Raw genomic sequence first — 25190 nt, forward strand, 5'->3', positions numbered from 1 at the left:
CCCAAAACGGCGGCGGCGAGCGAGCAGCTAGACTGAGGGACTCGAGGGGGAACAGCGGAACAGGGAACACCGCGCCTAAACATGAGGGTGACCATAGACCAGCTTCAGCTGCGAGAAAGTGGGACTTCAAGTCACAAAATAATGGATTCGAAATAACCCGCCACGGCGTTAAACAATTGACACAACCAGACGCAGCTTTTGCAAGCTGAGCACTGCATTCCGGTGATCCGATGAACACGGCTGACAGACAGAACCATAGCACTCCATAAACGAATATGTAGAAGGCACCCGCCGGGACATGCCTTTTCATGTGTCACGGTTGGGGTGCAACCACACGTGCGCACGTGCAGGGTGACGCTTCCAGATCTCGAGAACGGCCGGGCCGATTGAGCTCAAATTTGGTACACCGCTAGAGACCGGTTAGTAGGGTGCCGTGCACAAGTCAGATGGGATCCAGTTTGCACGTGCGCACGTGCAGGCTGACGCTTCCAGATCTCAAGAACGGCTGGACCGACTGTGCTCAAATTTGGCATACCACTAGAGACTGGGTAGTAGGGTGCCATGAACAAGTCAGTTAGTATGTATTTTCATGTGCCACGGATGGGGTGCAGCTGCACGTGCGCACGTGTAGGGGTCGCTTCCAGATCTTGAAATTGGCCGGGCCGATTGATAAACGAGTAAAGCCTACAGACCAAGACGGCCCGGGAACCTGACGAGATCACTGATAACTTGATCAGCGAGATAATTTTCTATTGTTCGAGATTCCAGTGCCGACCTATGGAATGACCACTAACCAGCCGAGAAGTGGTATAGAGGATTCTTCATGGCTCCGAGTGGAAGATAAGGATATCTTTTCCAAGCGGGTTTTTGTTTGAAAAGACAAACACTATTCGTTAGAATTGTGTTTTTCTATTGAAAAACAACCGGAGCAGTCGTTCTCCGGGCTATGTTTTGCATGTCTGGCCGCGAATCAGTACAACTTGATACCAGCCAAAACTTCTGCAACGATTTTCGTAAAAATCTCAGGGTATAGACTTTCGAAGGCGATCTAGCTGATGGCACCGGCTGCTACTCGCTCAGAATTCTTTTGCGCGTGGCACGTGCGTTTCAATTTTCGCCCATGTTAAGTCAATGGGGGTTTGGGGCACTTTTTGCGCGATCGCGAATGGCGGACAAACGAGCCAAGAAAGGGGTGGTTTTCATCCCAGCATTTTATGGCAAACACGTTCCGGTACACGCCAGTGTGCGCCGTATACCCGTCAGAATCTCAGGTCACCTCTTTGCACGAGGTCAAAGTTGGAATTTTGCTGTGTCCCATGTTAAGTAAATGGACAATTTTGCAGATATATTTTCATTCGCGCATTGTAAAAAATTATGTGTCACGATTTCGTCCAAACTTTCAAACGTTGTTGACAAGAGAACATAGTATACGCTGTTATGCTTCGTTAAGCTGTGCAAAATCGTTTTTTCTTTTAAAGCTTGGTTAAAAATGGCAATTTTTAACATGGAAAGTCAATGAGAGCGTCTTTGTTTCATAATAACTTTTTACGTTGCAACTATATAAAAGTGAAAAGTTAATATAATATACAACTTTTGATGTTCTTCCCAACGACGTATAGAACGTCACTGCACAATGTGTCGTTTTCAAGAAAAGTTGTAAAAAAGCAGGGCTCGACTGTGACTTGAACCCAACCACATTAGAGTATACGAACAGGTGACGGGGATACCTCCCGTGTGCGGATGCGACACTGATTATTGCTAAATATTAGCATTTCGCCGTTGTGGGGGCGCCTTTGCAAAGGTTATAGCTCCACAACTGCTTGACCGATTCACTCGCGGTCTTTTGTGAGGGATAGCTTCCTCCTTTCTCAAACGTAGTGTGCTACTCTCGATGCGTATGGGTGACCTCTAATGCACGTGCCACGTGCAAAACGAAGAGACGTCAGTTTGGTAACAAGTCTAATTACTCTGTAATTAGTTTGCCGATTGCGCTGATACTTGACATGGATGTAGGCAACCGCCGGGCAATGCATTTCCATGTGTCACGGTTGGGGTGCAGCTGCACGTGCGCACGGGCAGGGTGACGATTCCAGATCTCGAGAACGGCTGGGCCGATTGTGATCAAAGTTGGCACACCGTTAGGGATCGGCGAGGAGGGTGCCGTGCACAAGTCAGATGGGACCCATTTGGCACGTGCGCACGTGCAGGCTGACGCTTCCAGATCTCAAGAACGGCTGGACCGACTGTGCTCAAATTTGGCATACCGCTTGATACCGATCAGTAGGGCGCCGTGCACCAGTCATTTAGTATGTAATTCCATGCGCCACATTGGGGTGCAACTGCACGTGCGCACGTGCAGGGTGACGCTTCCAGATCTCAAGAACGGGCGGGCCTATTGTGCTCAGATTTGGCACACCGCTAGAGACCGGCGAATAGAGTGCCGTGCACAAGTCAATTTGAACCCAGGTTGCACGTGCGCACGTGCAGGGTGTCGCTTCCAGATCTCGAAAACGGCCGAGTCGATTGCACTCAAATTTGGCACACCGCTAGAGACCGGCGAATAGAGTGCCGTGCACAAGTCAATTGGGACCCAGGTTGCACGTGCGCACGTGCAGGGTGTCGCTTCCAGATCTCGAAAACGGCCGAGTCGATTGCACTCAAATTTGGCACACCTCTAGAGACCGGTTAGTAGAGTGTCGTGCACGTCAATTTGTAGCACACCCACTCCGGTGTGCACGTGCAATGCTCGTTCTCTCGTTTGGCGGCGGGCGTTTTTGCTGCGCTTACAGAGGTGCTTGCTCAAACAACCTGCGGTCCCGCGATGCGGAGCCCAGCATCGCAGATGCTCGTTGATGTAACACGCGAGGAAAAGATATCCGATCTTTCACGAGTGAGCCAGGAGGAATCCTATATCTTTCTATGTTGAGGTTTATTCTTAATCAATTAAATATTATATTTAAATGTATTCATCTATGTAACAATAGATTTACAGTAGTTTGTTTTTATTTCATAAGTTTCATCATACATAAACAGCCATTAAAGATGCCGTTCGGTTATTGACCCATCATCACTTGAACTCTTGATTTTTGGCTATGAACCCTCGAGACCTTATCTTTGCATCTCAGAGGGATGCAAAGATAACAAATTCTTATCTTTGCATCCCAGAGCAGTGCGAGATAGAAATATCCCTGCACTGTACACCCAATGGCAAATAAACCTCAACTAGAAAGATTTTAGAGACTTACGACACCAAACAGTGAAAGATAACGATAACGATCTAATACAAGAATTATCAGCGAATATATAACAGTTACACGCCGACATGCAACTACCGTGCTCATGATGGCCTAAAACTCGTCATGAACACATTTGAACGACGGGTATTGAATAGGGACACTAAACGCCTAAAATTGGGAAGCCAAAGCATCTGATATTACAAGTTAAGATGCCTTGCGACCTGAAAAACGAAAGATCGTAGACTTAAGGTGTATAAATTGTTTCCCGCTCGAAATGGATGCGACTTATTGCAAACTGCTGTCCTTATGCGTTGCTAGTTCCTCACCAATTAAAAAAGGTTTGATATAAATTGGCTATCTTGGTCACTAAATAGGCCCTTTGGCAGATTCAAGAAACGGACCAAATACAAACTGCCAGTGGCCATGAACCGACAATCTGTGCATTTGATGTTTGTGCCCGAGGCAAATACGTTGTCTAATTTGTTATGCCTAAAATTATTTCATTTGCATAATATAATCTTATTCTTCATAACAATGATAACCGTCTATGTATTTTTGGTTACGTTGTCTTCATTAAGATTATAAAGAACTAGACGTATTAGGACCGTATCGTGTCGGCGCGGCGCGAGAGGCTTTTCGGCGCCACCTACGGCGTCGTCTACTGAGAGAGAGTAAAATGATATTGTGTGTAGTGTAATGTAGAACTAGTGAGTCTGTGGCCTGTCAATACTACCCTTGAGCCTATTCCACTGTTTTGTCAAGATGGCGTATGGCAATGAAAACTGATGCCTTATGGATATGTCGTAAATAAATAATCTGAAACTGAATCCACAAAAATGTAATGTAAACCGCAACTTATTACTGCTGGATCACCTATCCACACCCCATACACACACGTGGTTCTCCAGCGCAGCGTTGGGCCATGTGCGCAGCTGGCTGACCTTTGTCTGACCCCTGCCGGCCCGGTCAGCGGTCAGCTGGCTGACCCGGGCGGACGGCGCCCCTTGCGACCCGACTGTGCCGGGAGCCGGGCGTTGGCAGCGGCCCAGAACGGCTAGCACGCCGCGACATGACGAACAAAGTTAAAACGGAACAAATAACAGGCGGATCCAGGTGGCTTCAGTAGAGACCACGTTGCTCCATAACCTTATGCAAGAATTTTCAGATGCCTATAGCAAACCAATTTTCCTTCAAACCTCGATAGCCGATGGTAAGCAGAAAGTAAGCGGCAAGTCTTAAAGGAAATAGTTCACTTTTTAACATGGGTTTTGAACTGGAATAGCAGTTCCGTAGCTTGGGCTGAGACGAGCATAAATCAGGAGCTTTTACAGCCCAACGATCACCCTAGGCAAAGATATTCTATTTCTCGTCCCGAAAAAGGTGTCTTGCGTTGAGGATGTGTGCCTTGCATATATTTCCATCCAGTATGAAAAGAGCATGGGTCCCGAAAATTCTTCAGAAAGTAGAGAAATTATCTACGAGAACTCTAGAGAAATTCTCGTACTGATCAATTAGGACATTCAGGGGAACATTATCAGATCGAGCAGATCGCCCAAATGCCGGTGGCTGCGATAATTTCTCTGTTTCTGAAGAATTTTCGGGACCCATGCTCTTTTCATACTGGATCGCGTGTGCCTTACAGAAACTGAAAAGTTCTTCCTATATCAAAATATAGAAAATAATCTTTTGTTATAAAAAGGTTTTATTTTCTTTGCTGATTATTTTGAACATAAAAAATCATAAATCCGTTGCAAAAAAATAATTTCGTGAAAGTGAACTATTTCCTTTAAGTAGCACGCAATTCTTAGTTCCGCATTTGAACATTGCTACCGTTTATATTTACATTATTTCAAATCAAAATTATTTCATGTGGGTTTATTCCATAAGAAATAGCGACATTCAACCCTTCCTTTCCGCGCAAACAACCCGCGTTCACACAATTCTTTCAGCGATATCGAATCTGAATCATGAGGGTATAAGTTAACCGGCAACCAAAAATAAAAATAAAATAGCTTACCTAAAAGAACATCTTTATCAGTGAGCCATTAATCCGCGGGATTGAGAAAACAGAACAATATCATTATACACCATCATCTTTGTTCAAACCGTTCAAACTACTCCTACTCGCCTATCAATTTTGAAACACCAAGCAGATTCCCACCTGGATCCGCCCACATATCAATATGCATAAGAACAGGGCACACGATAAATAATTGGATTACCGCTCCAGTGTGGAACTGGAACGGACTGACCATTCGTGGTCCGAAGCTCCAGGAATCTCGTAGAATATGCCGAGACGAAAAGTCGTGCCGCCTCAAGCTTCTTACCAGCGACGGACACTCACTTTTCTCACCAATCACTCCACTCAACTCGTACATCTCACTCATCTCACTGACAGTTGAATAACTCGCCCGTCGTCGAGGCCAAAAGTTCGCCCAAATAGTATCACTTACCATGACACGTGTCCACTGTCGCGCACCCCTCGGCACCAGCACCGCACTGTCACTTCACTCACTCACCAATCACACCACCAAGCATCACCAAGTGCAAGAATGTTCACCATTTTGCATGACACGAGAGTGAGGGGGACCCCTCACGCACACACCCTCGATGCCGCCGAGACAAAATGCGCAGTTTCCCGGCTCACAGTCCCCCGGCGTTAGTTTATCAATCTGCCGCAAGGGGCACGGCTTTGGCGAATAAAATGAGGGCTAAAATATGCATCTCAATGGAACCATGCTATGCCTTGATAAGTCATGTGTTTTTCTCCTTCATCTGAATGACAGCAAAAAGACTATTGTTCAATGTTTACTCTAATTGATATTGCACAAAATTAACGTTCACGCCTCACGGGTTGCTAGGAAAAATCGGCGTCAAGAGCAGAAGTTCGTTGCTAGGCGGCGGGGAGGTTGGGGGAGGGGAAGGGAAAGGGAAGGGAGGGGAAGGGGAAGGGAGGGGGCGGGTCGGGCGTGTGGACTGCCAAGTGAGCGGCGCTCGGCCGGTTGTCGATTAGGGCTACGGTATTGAAACGCGCAATGCATTATGTGAGGCCTGTCTCAATTCTCATGCAGTGCGCGACGTGTGTGAGCGTGACTTTTCATGACTTATCTACGCATGCATGCTAAGAATTACGGAATATGACTTAGTGGTAAATTGATGTTTAATGGACGGTTGTAATACATAATGATCTGTGGAATAAAAACGCAGTTAATTTTTTCGCACTTATTGCTCAAAGACTGAGGAACCTGAAAACAAAAGCGTATAGTTTTATAAGCGTCAGTTTATGGCGGCTAGTCGCTATGCTCAGGAGTCAGGCGCTGAATCCCCTTTATAAAGTAAAAGACGGGCAGTGTTGAGGGTATAAATGAAATGCAAAAATGACTGATTAACTATCACACAAGGGGCGGGAGTGGCGCACGACCCCGGATCAGTGCAGTGGCCTCCCCCGACGAGTCTGGAGGCATACGTTTAGGTGATGTGGTTCTTTTAGAGCATACATTCATTGGCTTCTGAGAGCCCTACGATGGCCTCTGACAGTCCTCAAGACGCGGCTACGGGCTAAGCAGACCTTTAAGGGCTATGTCCAAACTATTTCTTGGGCCCCCACGTCGGTACACTATTCCTGCACCTGGAACCTCCCACTAGCCTCTGAGAGTCCTGGTGAGCAGGATGATTAAATTGACTTTGCTGTTGAAAGATTGTCGTGAAATGACGTAAAAAAGTCTGTTAGAAGTTAGAACGCATTTTTCTTGACGAATCCAAGCAAAACTTAAATAACGTCAAAGTGATTAGGGGAAGCTATAATCTATATGCCTAAATTTTAGGCGATTGCGTGACAAGCTCTTGGGTTATCGCTAAAACACGACAGGGGAGGGGGGCGTCAAAAGCCCTCCCGCTCAGTCAGTATACGGGTAAAGTAGGTAAGGCATCTGCGCCCGCAGACCTGGAGCGACGGGGGGCAGGGGCAAGACAGTAAAAAAAATATATATTGCGTCCCGAAGCGTAGCAGAGGCTACCTTCCGGCTGGCGCGACTACGACAGGGCATTATAACTGCAAATAGATTATACATGCATGCGATTTATATGCAATAATAATGTACATAATAGGTAAAACAGCAGGGCACAAGGCTAGACACGAGACAGAGCAGGACATAGAGCAGGGCACAGGACAGCCACAGGTGATGAAACAGGGAAAGGCACGTCAGGGAAAGCGCAGGTCACAGACCAGGGCACAGAGAAGGAAACAGAGCACTCAGCACAGGGCACGGCACATGTCAGGGTATAGAGCGAAGAACAGGGCAGGGCACGGGTACGGCACATGACGGGTCACACTGTAGGTCACAGGGAAGGGTACGGGGCAGGGCACAGGACATGGGGACTCAGAGTGTCAAATCTGCAGGGGATACGTCCCAATGCGAGGGGGCGTGTCCCGAAATGGGATGCAGTACGTGCCTTGAAATATACGCTGCACCAGGATAAAAATATTTTAAAATACTTTTGATATTAATATTAGCAGCCACCAACTATTGCAAAGCAAACCGTCAATTAGGTAGCTACGTTAAAAGGTATGGAAATTTGCTGGGTCAAGCTCCGTAACACCGTTTCGTTCACATGTTGATGCCAGTGTGCACGCTGCATACCGCACAGGACCCATTTACCGATATCCTCGGACCGGGTCTGGAGGTCATCTCTGGAGGTCACCTCAATCAAACTCCCTCTCGCTCCCTTTCATCACGCGCCATTCCCGCTCTATACCTTTCACGTCATTGTCACACCCCTGCGCTAATTGTCACGTTGCCACAAAGCAGCGGAACGACATCAACCCTCCGTGAATTATTGGCGTGACACAGCGCCCTCACGAGCGCCCCTGTGACGTCATCGGTCGGCTGGCGGTGTGGGCGGCCGCCGCGCCGGTCCCGGCTGCAGACCAGCTCCCCGTGACCGCCGCACCCCTGTCTCGGCCGTCCCCTGAAGTGGTGAAGCACCTCACCGGACGGGGTGTGCCAGCCTGAGGTGCAGCGTCTCCAGGGTCGAGGTAATGCCGCGCCCGTGGCAGCCGCTCCCTGCTTCCACCAGTGCTGTAAAGAGACCCGTAAAGCATGCCCCGAGCACTCCACCCATTTACCCAGCATTGAGGCGACGAGAATAAGCGACGCACGCAAAGCTAAGCGATGCATTGCTGATTTTTTAGCTGAAATATAAAACTACTTCTGTGTGAAGGAGTCGGCAGCCAAGTATCTGGACGTTGTAGTCGGCCAAAATAACGTTTGATTCTGTGCATTGTGAGAAGTGTTCACGGGCACTTTCTTTTATTCATAGCATTCTACCGCTACATAGGTACACTTTGCGCTCTGCAATAGGCAACAGGTGCAATTTAGGGGAACATCCGCTACGAGCCGTACATCACGACGATGCCCCTCCCCGGAAATGACTTTCGTGACTCAAGCAGTTTATTTTTTCGCCGCTACATGAAAGTAGAAACTCTTGTCTGGCCTGAGCGACACTTGCCGAGTTATTTATCATTTGAACAATGGTACGACAGTGAATGACCGTACGAATTTGGAATCGGACAGCTGTTAGGGCATTGGATCGATGATAAGCAGCTCACTCGGGGCATGTCACACCTGCTGATCGGCGACTTTTGCCGGACGTAGATTTTTGACTTCACCGCCTATCATGGGACCCATCACCGGTGACAGGACAATTGTTCGAATCGGCCACATGTGACGAGCCGCAAAAAAAAAAAAAAAAAAAAACTCAGCGATGGGCGGTCTTTGGATGGCTGAAGTATTCTTCGGAAACTCCGAAAGATCCTGGATGGTCTGCTGTTTTCCTTCCTGCGAAAGAGATGATTATGTTTACGAGTAGGGTGTTACGTTCGATAAAGTAATGCGACGTACCTTATCAAGTTATTTACTCGTTACTTTCCTCGTAATGATCTTCACCAACGCTCTTTGCACCCAATGGACCAATCTATAATCTAATGATGATTATTTACCCTCGTGAATCCATTCCCCAATTTACATTCGCCGATTTGTCAAACAAGTTACAGAGTTTGTTTTTCTGGCATGCTCGGGCGCTCCGGCCGCCGGGTCAGCCAAGGTCAGCGGGTGTTCGTCTGCTGTGCCCCGGGGGTACCTATTTCTGTCGCCCCGGGCGCTTTCTCTGGCCGTGCGCCCGGGTCGTCTGACGTCACAGGCAGGTTAGCCTCATGCAGTACAGCGCTCGGCCGACGAGGGTTCTGTCGAGAGCTGCCAGCCCGGCCGGGACGTCAGTGTGGCGTCGGCTGCCGAGCTGCGAGCAGCGCCGGGCCGCTGCCTGGGTCGGTGTGGATCGGTGGAACGGTGCTCCGTTGAAGCCGAAAGGGGAGGTCAACTGACCGGTGAACGTCACGGCTGAGTCGAACAACAAACACCACTGTGAGGACAATAGTTTGACCGCGCCCCAAGTCCAGAGCAGGATCAGCGGCAAAGAAAATGTCGAGCGATTCCAAGCCGGTAAGCATCCATAATTCAATGTACATTTTATGTTTGCTGTCGCTTTTACATACGTTCATTTGTGCCGTCAACCCTTTTCGACCTTTCAGAAGTTCCAAAAAGTCGAAGAAAGATGTTCGATGTTCACTGTTCAACCTCTCCCCACCAAGACGTGGAATATACCTATGCTAACGCAGGGGTATACGGCCATTCATTTTTTCGTCGAAGGGATAATACCAGTGAACGAAGTTTCACAGTCGGTGAATAAATTAATATAGGGCGGCTCCTCTTGTGTTGAGGAGACACGACCGATTGTCCACCCTGAATCGTTCTTCGCCCGCCTATGAACGGTCGCCCTTCATTGACTGTGGGCGGGCCACGAGTCTTTTGGGAGGGTCCCCGAGTCTTCTATGGTGGAGAATGAATGACACAGAGGGCGGACCTCGGCACACCTCCGTTCCGGGAAACACCGCGTCCGTACGACGGCAAAGGGCCCACGAATTAGACATGGAACCGACAACCGTGCCACAACACCTATCACGGCACTGCAAAACTAGCTCGTACGTACCGTGAGTTGACACTGGACAGTTGAGTCCTTAGATGTTTTGTGCGGGCATTGCGCATGCATCATTCCTATCTCGATCCGTCAGCCCCCGCTGTCCCCTGCATTAGTACGGCCATTGTCTGTGCCTTCCGGGCCACTTTGCGATGACGTCACTAGCCGAGCTTTGTGCGCCAATGCGGGCGTTGTCGCCGCCTTAGCTCCGTGAGCCCCGTGTCCATAAAGTGGCCTTAAGTGTCTGCAGATTCAGTCTGAGGTGTGCCCTTGGGTATGCACTACGCCGAACGGCCCTATCACCGCGAACCGTGCCGACTTAGGTGAGTGCATCGTGTAGATTGTGCACCGTCCAGGGTGCGCTGTGCACTTTGCACTGTTCATTGTGCACCGTCCCAGGTCCGCAGGAGATGAGTAGAGCGTTAGTCCCAAACAGGTCACGAAAGGATGGAATGATTCATCTACTTGTCCGTGAGGTATTGACAGAAATTGAGATAAAGAGAGGAAAAGAGGAGAAGAAGAGGAAGAGATGGAGAGAGAGAGAGAGAGAGAGAGAGAGAGAGAGAGAGAGAGAGAGAGAGAGAGAGAGAGAGAGAGAGAGAGAGAGAGAGAGAGAGAGAGAGAGAGAGAGAGAGAGAGAGAGAGAAAGAGAGAGAGAGAGAGAGAGAGAGAGAGAGAGAGAGAGAGAGAGAGAGAGAGAGAGAGAGAGAGAGAGAGAGAGAGAGAGAGAGAGAGAGAGAGAGGGGGAGAAGATGAGGGACGAGAAAAAGGGATACATACAGAAAGTAAGTCTGTTAGCGTTCATGGAATTGCTTGTGTGGCTTCATTGCATTGAGCAAAAAAAAAAAAAAAAAATCAGAGAAGGCGCAAAATTATAGCACTCACAAGTCACAACATTCCCTAATTCATGACACGATGCGAACTGTTGAATTATGCTATTTCACGCTATGACCTCATACGACGACCACGACGTTCGATATAAAGCCACGAACAGTCCATTGTTTCCGCCATTTAAAGTCCAGCCTGCGCCCCATTCTGTGTATATTGTCTGAGGCCGCGGAGGGGCTCTCCCACCGTTTGTTGACCGCTGGGTGACCTGCACGTTGGCTACTTGTTTGCTGTATGTGTGTCTGACTGCGGTGAACGCTGATGAACGGTCGTGAGGCCGAGCCGGTCACGGCAGACCGCAGGCCCGACCCGCAGACCACGGGTTTGGGACCTGCTCGGGGCGAACGGGGAGAGTCGTGGCCCAATTATCGCCGCAGTCCAGTCCAGGCTAAACCGTGTCAGAAACCGAACGGCACATACTGCCTTTCGGTAGTCACTGACATATCTTCAGAAAGATGTTAATAAGCTCAATCAAAATCTGTTTGATTGGGCATTGTTGCTCGGGTTAAATGGTCGCCAGAGTGGAGTCCGCGGGACCACGGCCTGGTGGTGCTGGCCCAGGAGCGGAGCCTGCGGCCCCACCGACCCGCGAGAACCGACAAGGACTAGAGACGACTGGCGTCAAGGGCGCCAGTCGCCCGCCAGACTGGATATATTTGGACTTACCGCTTGATATACTTTGGACATTTTAACCTTTCCGTTTACCGAACAAACCTATCTTCCACTACCGCATCACATCGTCCCCCTCGGCCGGCCGCCCTCTGGGCCGGTGCACCCTATGGGAGCTGCACTTGTGCTCCGTATTGATCGGTGCGCTCCCCTCTGCCCCTCTGTCCCCGGCGGCCGTCCCCTCCTCTGTCGTCCGTCCGTCAGCCCCGTCGGCAGTTAGCTGTGCAGGCTCTCCCGTATGGAGACGGGAAGAAGTGACGTTATATCATAGTCGGGAGGGGATGGGAGCGATGTTATATCACAATCGGGGACAGAGTGACGTCTCAACACAGTCCGACGAGTTCGCAAGTGATGTCATATCACGGTCGAAAGAAATTCGGGAGTGATATATCATGGTTTAGAGAGGACCGCAGTCCAGGCTGACGCCATGCCACGGTTCGGATGGGACTATACTGATGTCACACCACGGTGGGAAGAAGAGGAGGAAGGTGAAGCGATCAAAGGCGAGATCCTTGCTTGTTCTGTGTCATGTAGCATGACGGATTGAGAGCTGGCAAACCGTTTAGCAGGCTGTACCAATGCCAAATGTCATAGAGAGCGGCTCGGTCTGCGAACAGGGCCGGGTGCCGCCCGCTCGCAGCTGGAGACACAGCTGTGGCCAGGGAGACTCCGCACAGGGCCATTCAGGTGTCAAACGCGGACAAATAGGGACATACGGAGTTCAAACAGCCGGCAGCACAAGAAGTTTGTGAACGGCGCTTTCAAACCGTTTCAAAGGTTAATAAAACAGATGCTTTAATTCCTCGATCGGGTGAATTTCACCCGGACGCGTGCGTCGAGATAAATGCTAATTCCGGTGGTTTGTTAATTCATGAAGCTGTTTCTCTTTGATTCGGTATTGGACAGGTGGTGAATCTATTTCGCCAAACTACTCCAATCAAGGAATCAGGGCACCGTAAAATAATCGCCAAATAGCAGACGGTCATTGACACACAATGGTCGATGAATGAACACGTTCTACATATATTGAGAATATAGTAAAAAAAATCCAAATCGAGCTGAATAAAATAAGTCCCGCGTACGCTGTTAAATATCGAGCTAAAACTTTTTCGGGAGTTGGATCGTCTTTACCGACTTCCGATCCCTCTGCCGACCATGCATATACCTATGTCGTTCATTTTTCCATGTCAAATTTTAGATTATTCACCAGCCGAGGCGAGGGCAGCTTTTATTGAGGCAGTCTTTTTCAACTTTCTGCGCATCAATGCTGATACACGTCGACTGAGCATGTCAGGACGTAAACCGCCCGTTTAATTCGAACAGAACGGCGTATGAACTCGAGTGCGTGACGGGACAAACAGATGGGTGGCGTGTCCCGCGAGGCAGAAACGGAGACCGAATCTGCACGCGCGTTTGCCCGCTGTTTTGATGTCGACTTCCGTTTGATTCCGCAACGGATGACTGACTTTGACAGCTGGCTTCTGGAGCGGCGAGCAGTTAGGAAACAAACAACCCCGAATCCTGAAACGGTTTTTAGTCCGACCAAGTTGTATCCCTTGTAAGAGGTCCGGAAGCCGAGATCCTCTTTGATTGATGAGTGGAAATAGAGACGGATAGGTATTTGTTTGGGCGAAGCAACGCTTCGTACTTGTTTTCATCGTGGGCGGTACTGACATGTGTGATGTTCAGGGCTCCTGCGGTTCAGTAGCACACAACCTACGACGTGACGAGCCGCACCAGCAACGTCAGACTTTCACTACGCCCTGACACTTGCTTTCCGCTTCTTTTATCCGGACTGGCATCCACAAGGACATGATGACTGATGAGCCATCCACTCTTGCCATCACTCTCTGCTGATATGTCTTCACGTCGTGCCCTTCGTAATCCTCACACATTCTAACGCCGCTCGCTTCCCGTTTTTCAGGAGATGAACGGAGTGACTGCGTCCCCCGGAGCCGGGGCCGCTGCCGAGGAGGGCCCCTATACCGTTGACAAGGCCGCCCTGCGAAAACGGCTCACTCCGCTCCAGTACCAGGTCACACAGGAGAAAGGAACAGAACGGTACGTACCTAATTGAAGGTTCTTGGGATAAAGCGCAGGTCACAACTAAAGAACAATCTACTCAGCAACTGTATGTTTGGAGAAGAGCTGAAACTTCACGATTTTCTCTAAAGAAGTTTAACTTTCTGTGGCCTACCAAATGCATCCAAGAACGTCTGGATGTTTGATTAGATTTTTTTCTACCGTTTCTTAACACAAAAACTAGCTCAGAATTAGCTCATGAAGCCGCGACTGAGCTCGTTTTTGCGATGAAAGAAGACCAGAAGTCGGTCCCGGAGAGATCTCAGCAGATTTAATCCCAGCTTAGCTGTGCACTACTCTACCGGTGGCAGCGGCCCAGTGTGCGCCGGTGCAGATACCGGTTCGGTCACTGCTCCGGTGAGTGTGGGCGAGGTGACATGCGAGGCCCGTATGGTGCGCTGGGGGAGGGGAGGGGTCGTAGTGGTTGGTCGGTGGGCACGGCTTGTGTTGAGGGACGAATGACATTCCCCGCAATACGGTGAGTTTACATATTCTAAGGTGAAAGATGTGTATGTAGCCATATGTCTCATTTCAACCGGATGTTTCCGAAAACTAGCGGCATGCCCTTTACTCGATGTAATTAAAATTCATTCTGCATGACAATCTGTGATCCCTTTCACGGACATACCCCCGTATCACTACCGTCAATCGATCCTCGTCACCGCCTGTGGCCTTGGCGACGTCAAACGTGTTACACTCACTCCGTGGAATCGACACCACTGCACTGGGCTGACCTACACTACTAGCCCCCCCTCCCCTCCCCTCCCCGGCTGTCTGGGTGGCTTCATCGCTGACATGACAGTTGGCACGGACAGTCGTCGCCACTGCCAGCTGCGGGGGTGGAAGCGGGGAGGGTGAGGAGGGGGAGGGGGCGGGGTGCGACACCCGCATTGGTATGACGTAGGATTATGCTGTCCCTACCTATTTGGTAACCATGATAAGTAGAAAGGCGGTATTGTGATGTCATATCTTTAAGCACAAATTAAGTAAATAAAAATCGTCAAGCTAGCAAAATGCACAAACCACAAGGACACAGGGAAAGAGTGAAAAGTCCAGATTCAATGGAAACACGGGACCGGAACGTCCGTTTAGGTCACTGCTATTCGCGTTGAAAGGATTAGGTATGACATAAAGCTGCATATCAATATCGCATTTCTTCTGAAGCTGCGCCCATTGCCATTTCCGTCTGGTTGCATGCCTGTTTTACATCGGGGGAGTATCACAGTCTCCAGCAGCACAGGAGCCGGACCATAAATGGATCCAGCGAGTCAGATATGGTCGCCGGATCCGGCAGGTGCGGCGTACCGCGTACTCGTCACTTGTTCGGCGTACCATTCACCTGTCGGGTACAGCGTAGTACACAAGTCACGACCGGTGTACGCCTTTGGCTTTGAGATGCTACCATGGCCGGATTAGTACGGTGACAGTACCGTGCAGGGCGCAGCGGGAGAGGAAGCGGGGGCGGGGGCAGGTCACGCAGAGCCGGGGCCCCACGCAGTTCACCGCCGTCGCCGCTGTCGGCTGATCTGTTACTCCTGACCTTGGCTCCCCTGGACCGTCTGCCTACGCAGCGACGTTCCTGGCTGGACAGCGGACAAGGTTCACCTGGCAAGCCTACCAATTTCCTCGCCGAGCATCTTGCCACTCCTGTCCATTTCACATCCCGCCGATAGTCTCCCATCCTGGGGATTTATTTTTCCCCGTCCCGATTCCACACCCAGCTGACCTCTAACCGAGCCATCTAGCTGTGTACTGAACGAGCACAGATGTACCGAACGACTCCACCCAGCCGGAGCGGAGGAGGACAGGGAAAGAGCGAACATCCCACTCCTGACATTCTTCAACGGAACAACCCTCCCCGTCTATCCCCCAGAGCCTTCACGGGCCGGTTCAACAAGCACCGCGAGCCGGGACTGTACCGGTGCCTGGTCTGTGGACAGGCCATCTTCAGTTCGGCTACCAAATACGACTCCGGCTCCGGATGGCCCAGCTTCTATGACGTCATCGACGCCAAACGAGTGAAACTCAAGTCAGACCTGTCTCACGGTAGGTGCGGGGGGGGGGGAGCGGCACCGCACAGCAGATGCACGCTCCTGTGTGTTGCACGGTTGTCGCTGCATGTAGAGGATTTCAAGTTAACCGAATTTTATTTTAAATGCTTGACGATAATTTTCGTTCACCTGTTGCATCAGTAGCATCCCACAATTAATCCGTTCGATTGCTAGTAAGGCTGTCCGTTTGCTGTGACCTAACGAACTGTTTTGGCTACTGCCCGCCCTGGCGTTCAGCCACCGGAGCTGTTTTGTCGCCTGTTCACTGAGAGCCTGTCGTGTCGTACCCATTGTGCCCGCTGCCAGCCGGGCTGACGTGTCCTCTGCGCCGATCACGTCATCTGGTCCTGTGACGTCATCGGTCTCCCGGTGACGTCACAGGTCAGCAGAGGGCGATCGGCCGTAGGAGCAGACTAGAGGTGGCAAAATGTGGACCCGAGGACCCGGTGCAAAGAACCAGTCTGGACCCATACGGGTCCAGACCGGTTCCTGGAAATTTTCGGACGGGTCCAACCGGGTCCTACCATAAACTGTACATCTTGCACACATTATTGCAAAATATGAAGTAAATGAAGCGAATGTTTCTTGGTACACAGTAGCTCATGAGTATTCCCAGTGAGAAATAGGCTGTTTTACATGATGCAACTAATGATACCTACAAGTAGTTCGTATTAATTGACTTTGGGGAACCGGGTCCAACTGGTTCCGATTCCAACTAAGGACGGGTCCGACTGGTTCCAGAAATGTCCAGCCGGGTCTGGTTCGAGTCTGGTTCCCAAAATTTTCATCTTTTGCCACCTCTAGAGCAGACGTGTTGGCCGGTGTGCCCGTCCCTATATTTAGCTTCCTCGTGGCTGTGTGCAGGCTGGGTGGAGCGCGCAGCATGCCTGGTGGAGGGATGGGTGACCGCTCTCCCGGGGCTGACCGGCGGCAGAGACGACAGCGCTCAGCTGTCAGTCGATAGCCGAGCCCAGTCATGACCAAGGTATGCGGTGATTGGCTGCTGACTCCACGGCCAGGCTTTGTTCGTCGTCAGAGGTCCGTCTTATTCCCAGAACATGAGAGCTCCGATCCGTTCCATTGATGTTGGTATTTCCAATCTAACGCTGGACGACAATCCTTTCTCCTAAGAGAATCGATTTACAAATTACCCAAACGCCAGCCATTACCAGTTAAGTGTAAGAAATTCCAAACATTTTGAACAACACGCCTCGTCTTGATGAGCCTAGCCACTTTGCATCATCGACATCCCATGGACGAACATTTGCATCAAATATCGATGTAATCCGTAATCGAGAACGCCCCTCCGATATTAAACGAGAGTTTTTATGATCCCACTGATCTGCACGGTACCATTATGCATGCAATGGTAGAGAATGGCTTCGGACATTCTTTATAGGCTAAAGGCTTTCATGCCTATCGCTTTAACTAACACGATTGAGTTTGCTTGCACGATTTTCAACTAATGGTGATAGTGACTACCATACATCGCAGTGTATTCAGCATATGACTGGACTTTACAACGACGCATCGTTTATCAATTGCCAACAAGCGTGGTGACAGTTGATGCTTTTTCTTCGTTTGCTTGTTCAAAAATCAATCTCTAGTGAGTGATATCTCGATGACCTAAATGAGTCACAGACCTTGCCTAGCAGACTATCATCTCAAACGTTAACATGGCTTATGGTTGCGGGTCGGACATGGTTGCAGCGCTGGTTAACTGAGCCGTGCTATATCGGGCGGTCCGCTGGTGCGACTGTGCGGGCTTGGCAGGTCCCTCCGCCGCCGCCCGCTCGTCCGCCGGCGGACCGCCCGGCTGACCTCGCTCGGCGCCGCTTCACTAACCCCCACGAGGAAGCTGACCTGTGTCCCGTGCCCGTGGCCCAGTTGGCGGCAACATCCTCCTTTTGATTGCCAACCCAGGCATGGAGCGGACGGAGGTGAGCTGCGCGCGCTGCTCAGCCCACCTGGGACACGTCTTCAAGGATGGACCCAAACCCACCGGCAAACGCTACTGCGTCAACTCAGAGTCACTGCAGTTCGAGCGGGACGACTCAATCGACGTGCCCGACGGTCCTCTGGAGTTCTTCCGCGGCTCGTGCGCTGGTGGCTCGTGCTCGGCGCGTGCCGCCCTCCGTCCCACGCCACCCCGACCGGCGGGTGCCGGTGCTGCCATCTCGCGGGTAGTCGATAAGTACAACCGCCTGGAAGGTAGCGCTAGTGGTCCCGCAGCGCCGCCCGGGACCAAAGGGCTGCCCGAGAAGGCGATAACGGGACAGATTCAGGGGGGTCAGGTGCTGAACGGACGCGCGTGAGAGACTGAGGGCTGTGTGGGGAGGGGAAATGCGAGGTTAGCTGTGTGTGAGGCCGCTACTGATTTGTGTTCAGGGCGCCCGATGCGAGGCCGCCCATCTACCGCTACGAAGCAAGTCTATCGCGTGTACTTGCGAGCGTGGCGCCGCGACAATGTGAAGCCGTAACGCACCATCGCCGTATTTATGCTTTTGTGTCCCAGCTGTGACTAACGCGATGCGAGCGAACGTGGTACCTTGCCAGCAGGGCTTCAATATTTTGTGAATATACGTGTTTTCAGTAATATGATGCACATGGTGTTTCTATACAAAGGTATTTATCGATTGTTTGTTATCACAACGTTCAACGTAGAACATGCAAAAGGTCACGCTTCCCATCGAATATGAAGGCGTTAGAACTCCACCAAGGTACCCTCGCTTATTCGCAAATAAGTACGTTGAAGACTCGAGCCATGACAAAATTTGAGACCTTTTGACTGATATATTATCACTTAACACATCCATAAATCATCACAGCAGCGACTGGTCCTCAGGCCACCCACCACTACAAGTGCCGCTGCGTCCCCTCCCCGTCCCACCGTGGTGCGTCCTCCCGGTCCTGGCAGTCTTCCTCCTCCTCCCGGTCCTCCTGGAGTTCCTCCGGTCGGCGGCGCCTGGAGCTCTCCCACTCCCGGAGGTCCACCGTGCTGCTCACTGGAGGGACACAAAACGGGAGAGGTTGAGACGTCACTGATGAAAGAAGGTTGTAAAGGACAGATACACGGCACAATACATTATCTAACACATGACAGGTCAGTAGAGAACAGATGACCAGGTGGAAAATAGTGTAGCGAGCACTGGGGCAGCGAGCACCATGTGGATAACAGTTACGAAAACGTGTTCCCCGTAGAGTAAAATCTCTTACTTGGGGAAACTGTTACGCATCCGGTCATATTTTCAAAATTATCGAATTTCTACGAACACATAGGTCATCCAGGAATTTTCCATGTCTTTTTACTAAACGTAGCCTCAATAGGTATTTGGCAAACGCTCCATCCTACGAATCAAGTAGCTCTAACTCTAACTGACCGACTGAATTGATCAATTCCATTTTCATTGTTCTCCTTACCTTTGTTCCGTCTCATCCTGGCCCACTTCCTCTGCTTAGTGAACCTCTCAAAGGAGAGCTGCTCACGCTGAGCGGGGGTAGCAGCGCCGACCGCAGGGACGGTGGGCGTCACGGCCTCTGGGTGCAGTTCCACCTGTCTGTGCAGCGCCGAGGCCTTCAGCAGTCGCTCCTCTACCTGGGGAGAGAGGGGGACAGGGTGTGTCAGATAGGGTATCGTAGGAAGGAAGTCAAGGTCAGACACTGGAACATGAACCGCACCATAACACAACAGGGCGGAGAGACACGAAAACAGTGCAGGATAACCTATTTGAGAGCGGAACCAGCCATTACCTCTCACGTAATTCCCACTCCTGCGCTAGTGTCTTTTATGCGTCTGTAATGACTGGGTACCCCCACCCCAGCAGTCCTATACCATCCCTCCTCCCGATTCGGCTCACCTCTGCGAGGATAGCGGCCCGGTTCAGCCCTCCGGTCGTGTGAGGCATCTCGAGCTCCTCAAACACGGAGTCGGGGGCCGAGTCATCTGATGAGCCGCCGTCCAGCGAGTCACTCCCCAGCAGGTGCTCCTGGGGACCGGTGGGTGCAGTCAGTCGCAGTGAGGAGGGATACGGAAACATGACTGTATATAGCACCCTGGCACAGTCTCTCAGCTTTGTTTTTACAAAGCATATGCTATTTTGCACTTTCTCGACTAGCTTTGTAAGTCATGTCAATTGGTGATACCTACATATGACTGCACGGTCCTATGCTGGCATAAATTATGAATGTAAATGCATACCGAGACACTAGCATTTTGCTGGGGTACAGAATCATTACTCCATTTCAAGCCAGCGTCGTCAAATATTATTCAGACAACTTGACAAAATCAGATGGTATTAGCAAGCGTTACCGGTAGAGACTGGCGAAAAATGACCCGACCAGTCTCTGCATTATCGTCCCGCGTTATCTGCGATGCCCATCTCAGGGGGAGAGGGAAGCTGAACTCACCGTGTGTTGGGCAGTGAGCGGCAGGCCGAGCACACCCTGCCTCTTCACCAGGTGGGTCGGGTCGGTCGGCACGAAATCGGGACCGAAGTCGGCCACGGCCAGGCGGCGCTCCACCTCCTGCAGAAGGCTGCTCTCCACGTCTGGGGGAGCGGAACAGGCGGGGAGTTCAAATGTCTGCGAAAATCAAACACTGTTTCACGAAACACGGCAGATGAACAAAATCATCAAGGACAGCGAAACAATCGAATTCATCATATACCTTACTGCAGTCTGAATAAACCAGTTTAAGCAATTATAGTAAATAGCGAGCACGAAAGACATTTTATCTAAGAGAGTTGACCACAAAAAATTATTCGTAGTGGAAAGGACTTTACTTCGTACTTGATGCATACTCTTCCCCTTACAGCTGAGCACCATCCAAAGAATATCCCCACTGATTCTACCCGTCTGTGTACGCACCTCTGACGAATTTGATGCCGGGCACGTGTCCGGTGACGCGCTGCTGAGTGAGCGCAGCACGCAGGGGTCGACCGGCCTCCTCCAATCGGGAGGCTATGCGGCGCTCGTCCGCGCCCGCCGAGCACGTCCAGAACACGTACAGAAGACGCATGTTGCCCGACAGCTGGACCTGAGAACGACAGACGACGGTGAGGATGAGGGTCGAGAGTCTGAGACATAGGTACTTATGCAATAATGACATACAGGCATGAGAGACTGAGGACATGGTTGCACGTCAGTCGTAAGTCACGGTGAACTGATGACCGGGTAATGCGACAGTTAAATGCGATCTATTGCAACATGGTGAGCGAACAGGGGTGTTGATTGTTGTGTGAACGAAGATCAATGCGTTACAACATTTCTATTCTCTGGATATCAGGGTTACGTTCTCGTGCCTTTATCATGTTTGCTTTCATAACAAAAAAGACATTTCAGAGCGCAGACGATTCGCCCCGGGTGGCTACAATGAGGTACCTCGCACTCGTCAGAAATAATGACGCAGTCAACATCTTGAACCAGGCCCACAGCTTAGAAACGTGTAACAAAAGGTTTCAATCGTGTGATTTCACCTCATTTTCTACAGACGAAGTTCACATGATAATACAGCTCGTGCAAGAATGCCAGGCAAAAAATGTTCGGAATGAAACGAATTTCGGAATTTCATTAAGCAGAGCCGCAGTTTAAATAATTTAAGGTATTTTCGATCACATATATCAGCATGGAATAGCGTAATGACCTTATAAAATTTTATAGGACATACTGTCTGTATGAGACTTCAACTTCCTAGTTCCTACAGGGGCTCGCAGCTTAGAGTTGAAACTCGAACAGTTTTAACGACGAAAAAATTGCAGGATGTCTGCCATCGTTTATAAGCCGTCGGCGAGATATCAAGTTCCAGACTGGTTCCGACACAACTGCAGTGTTTCAGATACCAGCAACCGAGAGCTTACTGTTAGCCACGATACCAGACAAGGAACGAGTCAAACTTTAAATGAAGCAGAGATAAAAACAAAATGGGACTACCACGACACAAATAACCGTCTATGCGATCGCATTCGCGATGTAGAAAGCTGGAAATTAGTTCTCGAGCAAACATTGAAAGAAACTGATGCCGAAATTGTGTCCCTGTCAAACGCGAAAACGGCAGCGGAAGATGAGCTCGAACAAAGACATTTCGACTTGGAAACAGGCCTGGAGACTCTGGCGATCCGGGAAGGCCGACGAACCGTCGATGTGGTCAAGGATGGGGTCGAAGTCGAACTGAACCAAGAAGTTCAGGTCATCAAGGACTACCGGAGTGAGCTCCAGGAGCGATGTAACCAGGCGTTTGAGCAGCTCAGTCGGCTGCAGGAGGCGCGTCAGAAGCTGCAGAGCGACATCACAGACAAATACAAGGCGCTCGACATTGACGGCCTTTGTCTGTCGATGACTCCGCAGAGTCCCAACATCAGCTTCAAGCCGCACTGCATGCGCATGCCGAAGGACACTGTCACCGTGCAGCAGTGGCAGGACCACTCGCGGCACAACAAGGAGCGCGCCGACTACCAGATGTGCCAGTCGCGCCGACTGCGGGACGCCATCATGGCCTCGCTGGCGCAGGGCCGTAACCGGCTGGACGCCCACCACACGGCCGTCCAGTTCGCGCTGCGACAGCGGCTGCACGAGCTGCACCAGACGCACGACGACCTCGTCTGGCAGCGCACCAAGCTCGAGCAGGAGATCGCCACTGTCGAGGAGGACATCCGGCGTCTGGAGGCGGCCATCCGCGATAAGGACCCCTACCGGAAGCTGGCAGAGACGCGGCTCGAGTACCGCATGGACCGGCCCAACATGGAGCTGGCCTACGACCCGCCGTGGCACGGCCTGCGCGAGGAGCGGCTCAGCATCCAGGCCACGCAGGAGCTGCTCAACGGCCGGCTGCAGCAGCTGTGGGACGCGCTGGACCGGCTGCGCCGACAGCTGGCCGCCGTCAACGAGGACATCTCGGTCAAGGCCAATTCGATCCGGCTGGACAGGCTCAGTCTGGAGACGCACGGGCGCACGCGGCCGCCGGCGCCGCCCAAGGACCGCAACTACCTGGACAAGGTGCTGCTGCTGCGACCCGAGAAGACCATCTGCGAGCGAGGCGTGCACTACCTGCCGCGGCCCGACCTGCTGCCCGGCTACCAGACCGAGCAGGACTGCTCGTATACGGCCGGCTGCTCGGGCAACCAGTACCGGCGGCCGTGCCACAACGACCGGGTGCTCGGCTGCTGAATGGTCGAGCCGCCGTGAACTGGGTCACAACCAGAGGGCCCGCCAGGTCGACACGACTGACTCGACCCTTGGTCGAAAGGGCCGACTCTGCGTGGCTACGCAGAGCGGTCAAAATTGCTTTGTGCGTGATTTTCGGATTGGTGAATTTGTCAAAAGTGTCCGATGTTGAATTAAAAGTTGCTGGTTATCTTGTCTTACCATAGAGCTGTCAAACCAGCAGTTGTCAGCTTCAAGTCCGGCATCGATCAAAATATATCTGTTGATGTCACACATTATTTACAGATCGGCGTACTTGAGTGAACGGACATAATTGCCCAAATACCGTCTCATTATTATTTTCTTATGCTTCGCCTTCGCACCCTTGCATGCAATTTTCCGAGGTTCTCATATAGAAGCATTACGCAGTGAATAACAAGCGTGCCGGCCATAAACTGGTGATAGTCGCCCAGTCCGGTGTTAGCCCTGCCCTGTCAGGTGCGAGGTATCACCCCAGTCCAAGATAGCACCCCATCGTAATCTTACGTCGGACAGTTCGGTGTCGCATCCCATCCCCGTCATTTGTGACAGATGATCTAACCTGGTGAAGGCTAGTCCGGTGATGTCGGCCCCACCCACTGTGGCATGCGCCCTACCGGCCTGTTGGCAGGTGACCTACCCTGGTGACGGCCAGCCCGGTGTCGCGGAGGGACGGTTGACCTACCCTGGTGACGGTTGACCTACCCTGGTGACGGCCAGCCCGGTGTTGGCCCACCCCGGTGTCGCGGAGGGACGGTTGACCCACCCTGGTGACGGTTGACCTACCCTGATGCCGGGTGACCTACCCTGGTGACGGGTGACCTTCCCTGGTGACGGGTGACCTACCCTGGTGACGGTTGACCTACCCTGGTGACGTGTGACCTACCCTGGTGACGGTTGACCTACCCTGGTGACGGTTGACCTAACCTGGTGACGGTTGACCTACCCTGGTGACGGTTGACCTACCCTGGTGACGGTTGACCTACCCTGGTGACGGTTGACCTACCCTGGTGACGGCCAGCCCGGTGTTGGCCCACCCCGGTGTCGCGGAGGGACGGGTGACCTACCCTGGTGACGGTTGACCTACCCTGGTGACGGTTGACCTACCCTGGTGACGGGTGACCTACCCTGGTGACGGGTGACCTACCCTGGTGACGGGTGACCTACCCTCGTGACGGTTGACCTACCCTGGTGACGGTTGACCTACCCTGGTGACGGCCCACCCTGGTGTCGCGGAGGGACGGGTGACCTAACCTGGTGACGGTTGACCTACCCTGGTGACGGTTGACCTACCCTGGTGACGGCCAGCCCGGTGTCGGCCAGGTCGGGTAGCAGCTCGCCCAGACACAGCAGCTCGGTGAGCCGCTGCAGGTAGATGGCGCTCAGCGCCTCCAGCCGGTGTCGGTGCCGCGCACTGCCGGCGCGCAGTGGTCGGATCCGCACCGGGTCCGTCGAACTGGCGGTGCCATCGTCGCCAGTGTCGCCGGCGCCGCTGTCCACCGCCGCGGGGGCCTGCAGCATCCTGGACCGGATCAGACGTCAGAGAACACAGAGGGAAACGGCACACTGGCAGTGACAAGTCCAGACAGTGTTAAATGATGATTTTCTTACTGATCTTTATTACACTGATCTTATTACTGATAAAACAGATGTGCGATTTTTGCCATCAAATGGATATTAATAAATGCAAGAATCAAACTGCTCAGGAAATGACAACACTGAGCAAAACTTGCCTCTCACCTTTCCTTTTTCTTGGCAGCTGCCATGAATTTCTTCATCATCCTAGCCTGCTGTTGAGCTGATATCATTACCCTCACATTATTCATGCACACAGAAGTGGAGACCCCTCGGCAAATGGCCACCAAATTCATTGGACGAAGAAAAGACATGATGAAAAGCAGAATCTGTAAGCAAAATGGTTTGTTAGGAGCCCTGATCGGCGGCCGGCTAGTACTCTTGCCCGCGCTCACATACGTGCACGTTACCCCGGCAACGGGCTATTGACCAATGAGAAGCGAGAAAAGTGTTACGTCACTGCGATTTTTCATATACCTGT

General features: G+C 51.5%; 3 protein-coding genes across 6 annotated transcripts in view; 2 read left to right on the plus strand and 1 right to left on the minus strand.

Moving 5' to 3' along the window:
• The window catches only part of LOC122381833 (peptide methionine sulfoxide reductase MsrB-like), a 33213-nt gene extending 14659 nt beyond the window's left edge, over positions 1-18554 (plus strand). The window contains exons 1-4 of one of the 4 annotated variants that reach the window (XM_043366526.1): positions 9450-9733; positions 13750-13886; positions 15781-15953; positions 17846-18554. In XM_043366526.1, the coding sequence (XP_043222461.1) occupies positions 9713-9733; positions 13750-13886; positions 15781-15953; positions 17846-18273 (759 nt within the window). In that variant the 5' untranslated portion in view covers positions 9450-9712 and the 3' untranslated portion in view covers positions 18274-18554. Of the gene's footprint in view, positions 1-9449; positions 9734-13749; positions 13887-15780; positions 15954-17845 lie in introns of those variants that run through there. The other 3 variants (XM_043366529.1, XM_043366530.1, XM_043366528.1) reach the window with 3 other exon arrangements.
• A 177-nt stretch (positions 18555-18731) lies between these two features.
• Positions 18732-25038, minus strand: LOC122381836. The gene is made up of 7 exons (XM_043366535.1): positions 24875-25038; positions 24428-24656; positions 20825-20993; positions 20366-20505; positions 19816-19944; positions 19379-19553; positions 18732-18963 (listed from the first exon to the last, which is right to left on the minus strand). The coding sequence occupies exons 1-7, from the start codon at positions 25021-25023 to the stop codon at positions 18815-18817; spliced, it is 1140 nt and encodes a 379-aa protein (XP_043222470.1). The 5' UTR covers positions 25024-25038; the 3' UTR covers positions 18732-18814.
• LOC122381837 (tektin-2-like) lies at positions 21492-23387 on the plus strand. Its single transcript, XM_043366536.1, has one exon. The coding sequence runs from the start codon at positions 21716-21718 to the stop codon at positions 23117-23119; it is 1404 nt and encodes a 467-aa protein (XP_043222471.1). The 5' UTR covers positions 21492-21715; the 3' UTR covers positions 23120-23387.
• Positions 25039-25190: the final 152 nt, after the last annotated feature.

Source organism: Amphibalanus amphitrite, unplaced genomic scaffold (genome assembly GCF_019059575.1).
Source record: "Amphibalanus amphitrite isolate SeventyFive unplaced genomic scaffold, NRLGWU_Aamphi_draft 000128F_arrow, whole genome shotgun sequence".
Taxonomy (NCBI): Eukaryota; Metazoa; Arthropoda; class Thecostraca; order Balanomorpha; family Balanidae; genus Amphibalanus; species Amphibalanus amphitrite.

Excerpts from the sequence above, each read along its gene's own strand:
- LOC122381837 (XM_043366536.1), top strand. The coding sequence starts at position 21,716 with ATGTCTGCCATCGTTTATAAGCCGTCGGCGAGATATCAAGTTCCAGAC.
- LOC122381836 (XM_043366535.1), bottom strand. The coding sequence starts at position 25,023 with ATGTCTTTTCTTCGTCCAATGAATTTGGTGGCCATTTGCCGAGGGGTC. Across the intron at positions 19,945-20,365 it reads CGCTCACTGCCCAACACACG|GAGCACCTGCTGGGGAGTGA; the intron begins GTGAGTTCAGCT and ends ACCGGTCCCCAG. Across the intron at positions 18,964-19,378 it reads CAGGATGAGACGGAACAAAG|TGAGCAGCACGGTGGACCTC; the intron begins GTAAGGAGAACA and ends GTGTCCCTCCAG.